The sequence below is a fragment of the Cynoglossus semilaevis genome, chromosome 13 (assembly GCF_000523025.1).
Source record: "Cynoglossus semilaevis isolate Cse_v1.0 chromosome 13, Cse_v1.0, whole genome shotgun sequence".
Lineage (NCBI taxonomy): Eukaryota > Metazoa > Chordata > Actinopteri > Pleuronectiformes > Cynoglossidae > Cynoglossus > Cynoglossus semilaevis.
This window is the reverse complement of record NC_024319.1, coordinates 19,117,461-19,130,653: the sequence shown is the minus strand read 5'-3', so window position 1 is coordinate 19,130,653 and position 13,193 is coordinate 19,117,461. Positions and strand designations below refer to the sequence as shown.

General features: G+C 39.0%; 2 protein-coding genes across 3 annotated transcripts; both read left to right on the top strand.

Moving 5' to 3' along the window:
* The first annotated feature begins 2,041 nt into the window (after positions 1–2,041).
* popdc3 (popeye domain cAMP effector 3) lies at positions 2,042–7,077 on the top strand. The gene is made up of 3 exons (XM_008324077.3): positions 2,042–3,564; positions 4,744–4,852; positions 5,859–7,077. Exons 1-3 carry the CDS (start codon positions 3,059–3,061, stop codon positions 6,132–6,134), a joined length of 891 nt encoding a protein of 296 aa, XP_008322299.1. The 5' UTR covers positions 2,042–3,058; the 3' UTR covers positions 6,135–7,077.
* Positions 7,078–7,317: 240 nt separating this feature from the next.
* Positions 7,318–12,789, top strand: popdc1 (popeye domain cAMP effector 1). 2 transcript variants are annotated; one of them, XM_025061612.1, is made up of 8 exons: positions 7,318–7,467; positions 8,091–8,332; positions 9,667–9,791; positions 10,226–10,413; positions 10,994–11,102; positions 11,191–11,358; positions 11,438–11,494; positions 11,904–12,789. In XM_025061612.1, exons 2-8 carry the CDS (start codon positions 8,107–8,109, stop codon positions 11,934–11,936), a joined length of 906 nt encoding a protein of 301 aa, XP_024917380.1. In that variant the 5' UTR covers positions 7,318–7,467; positions 8,091–8,106; the 3' UTR covers positions 11,937–12,789. The 2 variants fall into 2 exon arrangements, with proteins under 2 accessions (XP_024917380.1, XP_008322297.1); XM_008324075.3 differs by having other exon boundaries at positions 7,321–7,467; positions 11,438–11,576.
* The last annotated feature ends 404 nt before the right edge of the window (positions 12,790–13,193 follow it).

The following is a 13,193-nucleotide window of genomic DNA, read 5'->3' as shown; positions in this document are numbered from 1 at the left end:
CTGTAATGTGTGCAGAATGAGGGATCACTGATTATAGTCAAGGAAGCTGCACTGTTTACAACTCTAACCCGAGAGATTACTCCCAAGACTGCAAGTCATTTCATTATATTAGTAACCATAGATTGTGAGAGAGCCAAATGCCGCTGCATTTGGCTCTCTCAGCATTGTTTTATTTTTTAATCACTCAAATTTCAGCACACATAAGCAGACAAACATAACTGTTTTCCTTGCTTTTGGTGGATGCTCCCATTATACATAGTTATTAAACAACAGCTTTAGTCTTAATTGCAATTCTATGAAGTGCATCAACTTTTGAAGCCAGTTTGAAGGCAGTTGAAGGTAGTTTAGTTACAAACTGCAGTACTTTGATTGGCATTGATCCGTGCTGATCCTCTGAGGCTAAGGTGAAACAGTGCTGATGCTATGAATGACAATTCTGGAGGAAACATGGAGCTGCAGTGTCAAACCACATGTGTTGACTAGACAGACTGGCTGTCAGTAGCCGTCCAGGAGAGCATCTCATTTATATGCTAACTTGAGAATCTATTTTTGGAGCCAAGGCCGGGTCAATTCAGGGCTATCCTCCAGTCTACCGCCGATCCTCAGTCTGTCAAGGTATCCTGCTCTGCCTGTCATTTCAGTCTCAATATGCTATTAGCATTATTTGCTCAGGCACTGAGATGATGCTGTTTTAAAAATGTGAAAGCAATTAGTAACTCACCTTTGCATTAAATACAAATGTATTAGGTCTCTCCATAGGTAACTGCAGGTCTTTATCAGCTTATCTTAATCTTTTCCAGTAGTTCTCAAAGTAGGGAGCAAGCATCCCTACGTGAGCTATGCTATCGTGAGGAGAGTTTAGCAAGGAGTTAATTATGTATAATTATGTGGTTTCAAATAATGTTTGGTGGAAATTTGGGTTTTATTCAGTGTCATTTTACATTTCGACATCAGGTACAATCCATATATGAAGCTGTTGACCAAAGAGAGTCCATAAATAGTTCAAGTGCAAACACTTGCAGATCCCTACACTGTGGACTAACTGGTCATTGTGTGATAATCTGGAAAATCCAACTAGACAGTAAACCTGACTTCTGCTGATATCAGACTGGATCCTGCAACAGGTCCAGTGCCAATACAGTTAGCACTCAATCCAGGATTGCTAAAAATAAAGAGGGACAGGCAGCTAACACCTATAAGCTCATGTGACAGAGTCGTCAAGTGAGTGATAGTTGTTTGTTGTGGGCAAGTTTTGGGGAAGGGTGAATGTAATTGGACAGAACTTCTATCACATGTATCTAATATACATCTAATGTTAGTCTGAATGCTATGCTGTCATCCCTTTTCATGCAAAATGTTTGCCAGGACATCTAGACATAGGTACACACACACCAATACACACAGTGTCCAGGAAATTCTCTGATTTCCTTGTGCGTGAAATCAAACATTTGTCCACATACCCGCCCCCCCCCCCCCCCCCCCCCCAGATATACACACACATAAACAAACTTGAATCCAAGTAAAAATAGCTCCAGATGTGACATCTGATGCCCCTGCCATGCTGTTACTCTCCTTCATCATTAACCCTCGTCTGGAAAAACTAGGCCAGACCTGGAGAGAATGTTTCAGCTCAAAATGCTTACATGTGACATGATATGAAGTACACCCTGGGGTCCACTGTCCCTCACTGCTGCCCTAGATATTCTGATGTGCGGCACCACCCCACATTCACTTTCCACCATCTAACAAATAGTCACAGTCACCTTGACCAGGTACTCACTGCAGGCAGCACTGCAGCTATTCTGGTCCACAAGGATCACTCCTCACACTGGCCCGCTCCTCCAGAAGCTCTGATAAATGAGGACAAGTTCTTTTCTCCTTTGTATGTCTTCACAAACAAAAAGAGTGCTGATACAGAAACTCTCTAATGAACTGCCTGCATTTTATTCGGTTTTTGAGAACAGTGTCACACAGGAGCTACTTTTAAGATAAATACCTACTTTTGATTTTGGTTCTATTTCTGTTACATACAGCAGGAGGAAGAGATTTAGGACAATTTTTCCAATACAGTATACTAGAATTGAGTTAAGTTATGATTGTTTTTAGTCAGAGTGGCACCTCAGACATCAATGCAGGAGTGATGATAAACCTCAAAGTACTGAATCTTTTGACATCACAATATATATGGAGTGTTAAGGCCGCATTGAAAACAAAACAAAAGGTAATTAAAAAAAGCTCCACATTTGTCATTCTGACACACTTATGGTTACCACTGTGCGCTTTTCTCCCATCCCTCCCCAAACACATCATACATACTTATGACTTTAATCTTTAAAACTTACGATTTCATCCTTGTGATCTTACTACTTTATTCTTGTAATTTTTCATATTTGTTTTTATCCTTAACGTGGCTCTTTAATTTCACCATACTTAATAATTATGAAGGTTCTTTTGGGAGAAAGAAAAAGTTTACTTATTATCAGTGCACCAGCAGAGGCAATAAGAACATCCCTTTAAGTTCTTGTTTTTGATACTCAGCAGTGGTGGTCCCTACATTTTACAGATATGATTTTAATATACTGGTTTGAGCATATATAAGATATTTTGTATCCCGCCAAAGTGTATGCTGTTAAGAAAATTGATTGTGACTTATTTTATTTTATTTTTTGAACCTTTCGTGACCCATGCATGGGTTCCAACCCAGATCTTTATCATCAGTGCTATACAATATTACAGGGTTTATAATTTATCACTTAATAAAACATTTGACACATAGTTCGTTTTTGTTTGTATATAAATCATCATTAGAAGTGTGTGCGCCCTGAATAGACTTGCTGTGGTTCTATTTTTCTATTTCCGGTGCTCGTACGTCGCTCCCTCCCCGCTCTCTCTCCTCTAAGTCTGCTGTCAGTTCTCCATCGTCACTCTCTCCTGGTGCGTCTCTCTGCCGTCTCTCATTCTAGGCAAAAGTTTGTATACAGAATAAAGCGTGACGTCGGCCGCTGAATGGGTTTACGGTAACTTCAGTGTTAGTGTTTGGGTCACTCTGGTCACAGACATGGAACCCCCGGACTTCGAAGCCATGAACTACACGGTGGAGCAGGTGCCGCCGATGTACCCACTGTGTGAGGAGTGGAGGGAAGGAGCGGAGGGCGCCGTCTTCCACCTGGCCAACATCTTCCTCTTCCTCGGCTTCATGGGTGGCAGCGGCTTCTACGGACTCCTCTACCTGTTCACCTTCCTCGCACTGGGCTTCTTCTGCTCCACGCTGTGGGCTTGGTCGGACCCCTGCACCACCGACACGTTCCTGTGGAGTTTCGCTCTGTTCGGCGTCACTTTGGGGCAGGTGCTGCACGTCGCCCACCGCCTGCGGAGCGTCTCCTTCGAGAGGGAGTTCCAGGACCTCTACCAGCACCTCTTCCAGAAGCTCGGGGTGTCACTTTCCCAGTTCGGGAAGATAATAGCTTGCTGCGACAGTGACATCCACACTTTGGAGACGAACAACTGCTTTGCCATCGAGGGAAAAACCCCCATCGACAAACTGTCGGTGCTGCTGTCCGGCAGGTGACGTGGTGACCCAGAGGCACACTGACCTCCGTTTAAAGTCAGCTGCGAATTAGTGTGTGTGACCATGGGCAGCTGATGTGGTCAGATAAGTTAAAGTTTCTACAAGTGTAGCCGCTTTTACCATAAAATATTCTTTCTTAATATGTGAGTCAGGACTGAACTGTATGGTAGATCACGATCTACTGAGGAAGTATTGGTAGATCAAAAGATTAAATAAATAAATATAATACAATTTAAATATACTATTCCATTCTATTGGAGATGCTATTCACTAGAACTGAATAAGTGACCATACAGTTATAGAATTAAGTTCAGCTAAATTCATTAAATCAAATTATCACAACATATATATGTATAAATAAAGTAAATTCAATTAAATTAATAATACATACATATTTAAGGTTTTCAAATGTAGTTACACCACTTAATACCGATTCATTTGGAATAATTTGGAAAGCTGAAGTAAGTCTGTAGGAAAGAAACACTACTTTAAATATGACAGTTTTTTTTACTGATTCCTTTGAGATAATTTGGATCTACAGTAAAACAACCATCTACCTGTCCATTAAATCACTCGTCTCCACCAACATCCAATCAAAGTAGGGTAAATTTGAAGGCATTTCCATCCCATTCCAGGTCTTGCGTCATAATGTTTTTGTACAGTTACACATTTTGTAAATTAATGAATTCATTTTTAAACTATGAAGGTAAAAAAGACAACACCTCAAAGAGAGATGAATCATATAAATGAACAGAAGGCTACAACTGACAACTGTTTTCATGGTTGGTTAAGTCTGTAATTTTTATTCTGACTACACAAAAAATGCTGACCATTTCTGGTGTGAAAAAAAAATTACAAAACAATAAAATTTGGATGTACTCAAAGACCCTCAGCTGCTGATATATAGATGACAATAAACAAAAATATTTTTGCATTTTTGTAAACACAAAGTTTATCTTTATTTTATTAAATAATGTCTTGAATGTCAAGACAGTCAACTCATCACTGACTAATTTAGTCTTCATTCGTCAAAACGTTTGACAAACAATGGTGACCTGGTGTCAAACAACACGGTCATCAGTTACAGTTATGCACATGTGCTTTTTAGTGTAGTACATGATAGTAGATAATAGAATACTGCATCCTGATTATTATGCATATATTGTTCTACACAGAGTGTGTGTGACTGTAAATGGAGAGTTCCTGCATTACATCCACCCCTTCCAGTTTCTGGATTCGCCTGAGTGGGACTCCCTCAGACCAGCAGAGGAGGGCATTTTTCAGGTGCAGTCATTCAACTAACAATTGTATGTAATGATGAAAATAAGAAAGGTCTTCTAGTTCTAACCCCAATTCTCATTTCAGCATTTAACATGATATCAAAATTAGTACGTATGTCGTTTTTATCTTTAGATTTTATTTTAAGAACTTTCAATGAGCCATTTTTACATGGAAGTGTCTGAAAAACAATGCCCTCTTAAGGGACCGTAGATAATATATATATATACATATATATGTATATATATATATGTATATATATATATATGTGTGTATATATATATGTGTATATATATATATATATACATATGTATGTATATATATATATACATATATATATATACACACATATATATATATATACATATATATGTATATATATATATTATCTACGGTCCCTTAAGAGGGCATTGTTTTTCAGATATATATATATGGATAACTATGACACTAAAGTCTCTATTAAAAAAATCCTTTAAATGTCCCTTTAACCTTTAACTGATGTATCTACAAAACTACATGTAATTAATGTATTTTATTAGTGGTTCAAAGCAATGCCCATGTATGCAAACCCACTGGATAACAATTTTTATAAGAATTTTAAAAATTCCATATGTGACAGTCCTGCTTCTTGCAGGCCTGACCCAGATGCCAGTGCTCGTCTGGCTGATCCAGATATCCTCCTGTTGTTTAATACATTTCCCTCAGAAACACTGTGTGACCACAGTGTAGATTTATGTGCAGTTTTCTTCTGATGCCTGCCTGTGCTACTATGAATAGTGTAGAGACTCTAACAGCTGCTGTGAAGCTTTTTGTTTGCACAAAAAAATACTGCTGAATGAACTCACTGAATATATTGACAACAAATCAAAAGCAAGTGCATTTAAATGGATGCTTCAAGCATAAATTGAATTGTTCAGTAGAAAACCTTGAACTTCCTCCAAAGAGCACTGCTACTCTGACACTAGTTTTTCCATCAGCCCCATCTCTGTGTCTAATCACTGCCTCTTTCCAGGTGACTTTACGTGCCGATGACCCTTGTCGGTACGTGGCGTGGAAGAGAAAGAAACTCTATCTGCTTTTCGCCAAACATCGCTACATTGCCAAGATCTTTGCCCTGATTGTGCGAAATGACATTGCAGAGAAGCTGTACTCCCTGAACGACAAGGCTTTCAACGAGTCCGGCCATCGCTACGATCTCCGGTTACCCAGTTACTGTCACATGCCAGGGCCTGAATTAGAAAAGGCAGATGTCTTACAAGTGCCAGTGCAGAGTGGAAGGACTGCCTAAAAACACACACATGTTCACACTGCTCCAGACTTGACTTGTTTGTAACCGACTCACTATGAGCAGGAAAATAATGTAAATATAATGTTAATGAAGAATGTGAGGTGAGCCTTAATAAATGTAAATATGTGTGTGGTAGTTACTGTAGGAGAGCAGGTCAACCTGCCATTGATCTTGTCAACTCAAGCGGAGATAATATCCTCAAGAGACTGATATCTGGGAACTCTCACACAACTCCAAAGGCTTGTAAAGTTGCCATTTTTGCCTCCATGGATGTGAGACGTTGAAGAACTAAACTACTTGGCCTTTTTCAATCTGACTTATCATGCAGTGATCCGATTTATTCACTTCTTGATATGTGTTAAAATGACAAATAAATGTCACACTCTTTACTAGCATTTGATGCTTTTTTGTGTCCATACAATCAATAGGCTGCTTTAATGTGGTAAATGTTGCATCTTACTATGATGATCCTGTGATTTTGAGTAAACATATTAAATCTTCACTATGACTTGAACAGTCACCGCAGTGAGCCGTGTGTGTCTTTGTGTTAGTAAATGGTTTCTGTTGCAAAAAAGGACTGAACTGAACACAACAAATGTCTGTTTTAAACAACTAAACAACACAAAAGTAGAAGTCAACTTCTGTGTTTTACGAGTACAGAAACCGGAGAAAGCTTGAAGAAGTACTTGGGCATTTACACCCTGTGAGAAACTTTAATTAGAATAAATGGGCTGTCACCTCGGACAACAGAATCCAGTTCTCTAAATACATATGTGGTTGTTTGCCAAAATAAAATCTGATCCTCAAAAAGTCAAAGACTGTAAGACTAGTAGCTGTGAAAAGACTTCAGTGACATATCAAGATATAAGCAATAACAATTGTTGAATCTGATTCATTCATGAGCAAGTAACGATGGGGACACTGTATCTTTCACTGAGTGTCACCGTAGATTTGAAATGAAGTCAGTTAATGTAAATGTACTGTAAATAATACTGTAATAATAATAAATAATAATCTAATGCAAAATATATATTTTACTTGTTAAATATGAAAAAATGAATGTAAAAAGAAAGTGTACCAATCAGCATATGGTTTGACTGAGCTCTGTCTCCCCCCTTCGGATCTCTGGCACACTGCAGGCGCATACCTCCCTGCCTATTTTAGTCGCTCGGCTGTCAACAGTGTGGAATGTGCGGCGCACATTGTGCAGTCCTGGATCTGAGCAGAAGCTCAGTGGTCACCAGCGGTGTCTGAAGCTTTCAAACCGTTCTCTAAAACCCTCTGAATCTGTGCGGTGCACACCCGCATTTCGCTCGCGGCAGCAGAAGAAGCGGTAAGTACTGATTTTTCCATGTTGTAAAGTTGTAGGTACGTTCAAGATGTGCTGTCTCAGAGTACATGCTCATCTATTTTTATATACACACGCGCGCACACACAGTAACTTTGTAGTAAATTATTTTGTGAGCGTCCTATGAGTCACACATTTTTAAACAAGCGCTGTATGTCCCTAATTGGAGACAGAGTCTGTTCTACTTTATATGTTAGTTTCCATTGTTTTACTCAAACCTTCATCAGGAAACCACATTGACTTTCAACTGTATTCACATGTCAGACCAAAGGAAAGACAGAGTCAAACAGTCATCAGCATCACATGTACAGTGAAATAGGACTAAACTGCCTTAGACAGAGGAACAGACAAGGATATAGATTCAGTGAGGGAGCAATAATACGGTTTGCATTTAAAACATTTCCCTGTCAGTGACTTAAATTCTCATCATTTATCTTCCATTTCCATAAAACCCCTCACCCTAAAGGGTTGAACTGGTCCAGATTCTTTTTGAAATCAGACTTCAGAGCTAACTGCCAGAGAAGATCCAACATCTCCATATCAAACATGCATTTCGAGTTTCCAGCCCATCCACTCCCTTTCTCCCTAACCTTCCTCTATGCTTGAAGGTGACCCATCTGAAGGATGGCTTCTCCCTCAGATCAACCCCTCCTCTTCTACCCAACACTGCCCTCCTTTCCCTCACCCACACCAGGATTGGAGGCTGATTCCAATGTCACCTTGTGCCAGGAGTGGGAGCAGACCCACCACCTCCTCTTCCATCTGGGAAACCTGTCCCTGCTGCTGGGCCTGGTCATCCCCACCACTTTGGGTCTGCACATGATCCTGCTACGTCTCCTGCTGATGACAGGTCAGTCGGTGATCATCACCTCCTGCAGATGGTACCCCTGTGATCTCCACACTGCCATTAGGAGACTTTTTTTTATTTTATATGTATCATTAACAGCGGTGTGGATCAAAGCAGCAGTAAACTTCTAGTCTAGCTCAATTCATTAAGTTAAATATAAAGTCTAGATCCAAACAACAAGAGCAGATTTGACCCTGCTGAGAACCGACAGGACTGTGATAGTAGCAGATAAAGAAAGGAGAGAAGAGCCAGTGGAAAAAAAAACACTTGCAGTGTGTTTACATTGTACTTGGAAAGAGAGTGGGGACAGGAAGCAACGGGATTTATGGGAAACATGACTGTATGACAGTTCGTTTATTTATATTGGTCTATTTTTCCTCAAAAGATTTTACATCGGAGCTGCCGAGCTGATAGCTTTGTTAGTTAGATTAAAATAAAAACTGTTGAGTGAAATCATTTGTATTCATCTGCACTCACTAACTACTGTTGAAAGCTGCAGTGGGCGGTGGATCAAGTACGACTGGAACTCATGTAAAAAGCTGGGTTTACCACAGTCAGGTCAGCTACTGCACATGGTGACCATGACTGTGAAGACAGTCAGTTTAGACTTTTAGCAAACAACAAGGTGCTGCCAAGTAAACATTCACTGACGTGGTCGACGTGACTTAAGTGCTTCACTTAATAAAAGCAACTACCCCCCTCAGCCGCCCCAAACACACACATATCCAAGAATTGTATAAGCACATTCCTATATGTGCATAAACAGTCACATGGATTCACACACATACATAGGTGGTAAATAAACAAAAAGGGAATTTAAATAAATAAAGTTAAACAGTAATGCCCAGACTTCTTTTCCTTTCGGCTTTGTCCCTTTTTTCAGACTAAAAGGTATAATATAAATGAAATAAATAAATAGAATTTAGTCAAAAACCAGACTAAACTGGTATTGTCTGGAGTTTGGTTTTAAAATAGTCAAAACAATTAATTGGGTAAACATGTTTGTATAATTTAAAGTCATCTTCATACCACTGCATTCCATACTACTACTACTACTGCTACTACTACTACTACTACTACTACTACTACTACTACTGCTACTACTACTACTTCTTTTTCTTCTTCTATGTATAAAGCATTAATCCCAATGACCACTCAGAGCATTTGACACAATCAGCATGTAGCAGAGACTGAAATCACATGTCCACCGTGAGACAGGAGCATTACCCACAATCACCTGATAAATGACTGGGACTTAACAAAAAAGTAACACACAAAAACTCTCCCAGTGAAGAATTGTCTATATCTAATTTGCCCTGTGTCGGTGACCCTGACAGGATGTGGCCTCTTCATTGCGTGGGCGACTCTGTACCGATGCAACATGGATGTGATGGTGTGGAATGTGGTGTTCCTGGTGGTCAACTTCATGCATCTCTTCTTCCTCATGTACAAGCGCAGACCTGTGAGTCCTCACCTCCCAAAACACACCATCTTAGCAGTCACTTCACATTCAGCCCACTCTGGTGTTCTTACTCTGATTGAAATACTGAGCTGGACATTGGTCTCTCTCTGTGTGTGTGTGTTTTATTTATTTGCTGAGGCTCAGGGTTTCAGGTATTTCTTACTGTCGCTGGTAGGAAACAGCATTACCTCCAGGGGTCACTCCTGTTTATGGTAATGAGATGCAGGTTTTTATCATGGCTGCCAAAGGGGATTCTGTATAAGTAGGGAGGGCAGGGGGTAGAGGGGGATACCATCAGGTTGATAGAATCAGACCAGAACTTTTCCTAATGAGACAGGAGACCTGTCCTCCTTCACTCACTGCTCCTAGAGAATCACATTCTTTAATATATGACGTGAGATAAAACATGAGAACTGTTGTCCTACTTTTGTCAGATTAAGATTGACAGGGAGCTGCGCTCCGTCTACAAACGGATGTTTGAGCCCCTGCATGTGCGGGAGTCTCTGTTTCAGAGGCTGACGGGACAGTTTTGCACCATCCAGACCTTAAAGAAAGGCCAGGCCTACGCTGCCGAAGATAAGACCTCTGTTGACGAACGCCTCAGCATTCTGCTCAAAGGAAAGTATGTGACTTCCTTTATCTGTAACATCTCAGAGAAAACCCTGTCATCGCTTTTGATTTTGTCTCAACAAAAATCATTTTATTTTAACCAAAAATAAAAAAGCAAATACACTGCTTAATGTCAAAGGTTTATGTAAAGGTCCTCTCACTTAACAACATTTCAACAATAAAAGACAGTTACTTTTGTTTGTGCCTAGTTTATCAGGCTTCTAAAAGGTTTTAATAAACCATATCCTACCATTCTTTTTTATATTATTGTCTCTCTATTTGTCTCTAATGATAAAAAAACAAGTTAAATTACAGACAATTCAAACAAAAGTACAAATATATTATTGTTTGTAGCCAAAGTTGTTTTTCCCAATGGTTGTTCATTGATTAGCCTCGTGTTGTTCTTTTACCAAGATCTACGTGTATCCATTCATTAAATCAACTAGCTCAACACTCTATAATACGTTCTACGACACTTGACTACCACCTAGTGGTCATTACTGGTAATACTCCTTCAACTAACAACATTGAGTTGTTATTTAGTTGATTAAAATATGTATTCAGAGCTCCAACTTGTGGATTCTCTGTGACAGGATGAAGGTGTCATACAGAGGTCACTTCCTCCACAACATCTACACCAATGCCTTTATTGACTCCCCAGAGTTCAGGTCCACTGAGATGCACAGAGGGGAGAAGTTCCAGGTGATATCCAGAATATACACTAAACTACATATTTAACAAAATCAGAACTTCATTGTTTTAAAACTTTTGAATTGATAACAATTGCTAGGTGACCATTGTTGCAGAGGAGAACTGTAAATACTTGTGCTGGTCTCGAGAGAGGCTCACCTACTTCCTGGAGTCAGACATTTTCCTCAACGAGGTTTTCCGCTACCTCATCGGGAAAGACATCACCAACAAACTGTACTCTCTGAATGACCCCACACTGAGTGACAAGGTATCAACCTCTGCTGTTCCATTTTAAAACTTTCTGTGCTACTGTCTCTTACTGAGCCGACACGGTGGCTTTGTTTCAGGCGGTGAAGAAGATGGACCGTCAGCCCAGTCTCTGCTCTCAGCTGTCCATGATGCAGGTGAGGAACAGCATGGCGAGCGCCAACGACACTGATGATGTGTTAAACCAAATCCTACGTGGAGGATCTGCAGGATCGTCCCGTAAGTCTCATTGTGGTTTAAGAAAAAGGTACATGTTGAGGATAGGCCTGCAGGAAAGTTTCCATGTTTATTCATTTTTACTAGGACTACAAAATGAATGACATGTTTTATTTCATTACTCATGATTAATCATGAGTAGTTGGTATAATAACTAATCATAATTTATCATAATTAACATTACTATATAAATAAAACATGTTCTGTAAGAGCAGGTACTGTATATTTTGAACCTGTTTTATTTAATTTATCTAGTTTGATTATTAGCAATTCATTTTGCCATTGACATTTTAGTTGTGCCCTAATTTTTACCTATAATTTAAATTTTAGAAAAATCACCAAGTACAAAAGGATCCAAGATGAATCCCATAGAAGAAGCAATGGAGGATGACGTCTTCAAGGACTGTGCACCGTCCATCCGTATGCCCAGCACTTCTACTGAAGAGGTGTAACCACACGGGACCAATGATCACCAACAAAAGTATTTCTTGCATCCAGCCCACTCTGTCACATGTCTATGTATAGATGACAGCTGGGCCACTGAACATGCAGGATAAGCAAGATTAGACTAAGAAGCCATCTAGGTGTTCAACAGAGCTGTGTGTCTGTTTGGTGTTTGTTCATAAATGTTGTGTATTTAATGTTTTTGTCCATCATGGAGCACTGACTGGTTTCCCCAAGCAGTAATGTTTTAACACGTCATGGTCACAGAATAGTTGGAAAACAATGTGTTTATTTCAACCATCAATACTGGTCAATATATATTCACATTTTTAAGTTTAATTGGTTTGTTTAAAAAATGACTTAAGTTCAACTCAGATTTATGTTAATATTTTGTCTCTTTTTTTAAATCCCTTTTTAATTGTACCCTGTTAACCAGAAACTAAGACATTAAAAATGATCCTAAAATATGAGGTTTTATAGAAACAATTACATTTTATATATTTATTTTAAAACACATTTTTAATTCACAAAGAATCCACACACTCTTTGTTACATTTTAAACTAGTTGAATGTTGCTATGATTTTAAAGTGACCTTATGCTACAGCTCAAGGAAAAAAACAGAATGTGATTTGTTATAGTTTAGAATAGAGAACTGGTCATTTTTGCATTGGTCAATTGTTTAATGTGTTTTTTGATTTTATAACACTAGCACAATCACGAAATACTTGAACCTAAAATGATTTACTGTGTTCAATAAACACTTTGTGTGCAGTGTAGTGTCCCTTTCTGGTTACATGTTGCATATGCATCACAGAACACACGTCGTTTTGCAAGAACAGTATACAGTATCTTTCATGCTGAGATGCAATATTAGCGTTTGGAGTCGGATGCCCCCCTGTGGCCACAGTATGTATGTATGTCATCCATACTTGCTCTATGATGGTAAAATGATCAAAAAAAGCTTTATGACAATAATAATAACTATTAAATTAATATATAGTTAACTACTATTATTCAAACAGTAAAACAGTTGGAACTGAGACAATTTAGCTGGAACCAAAATGTGACAATAAATAACGCCCTAAAAGCAAGTGCTGGGACACTTGACACATTTTAAGTTTTTATTCTCCTTAAGATTTGTTAGTTGTAAAAATAACTTTGATCTCTATTTGATT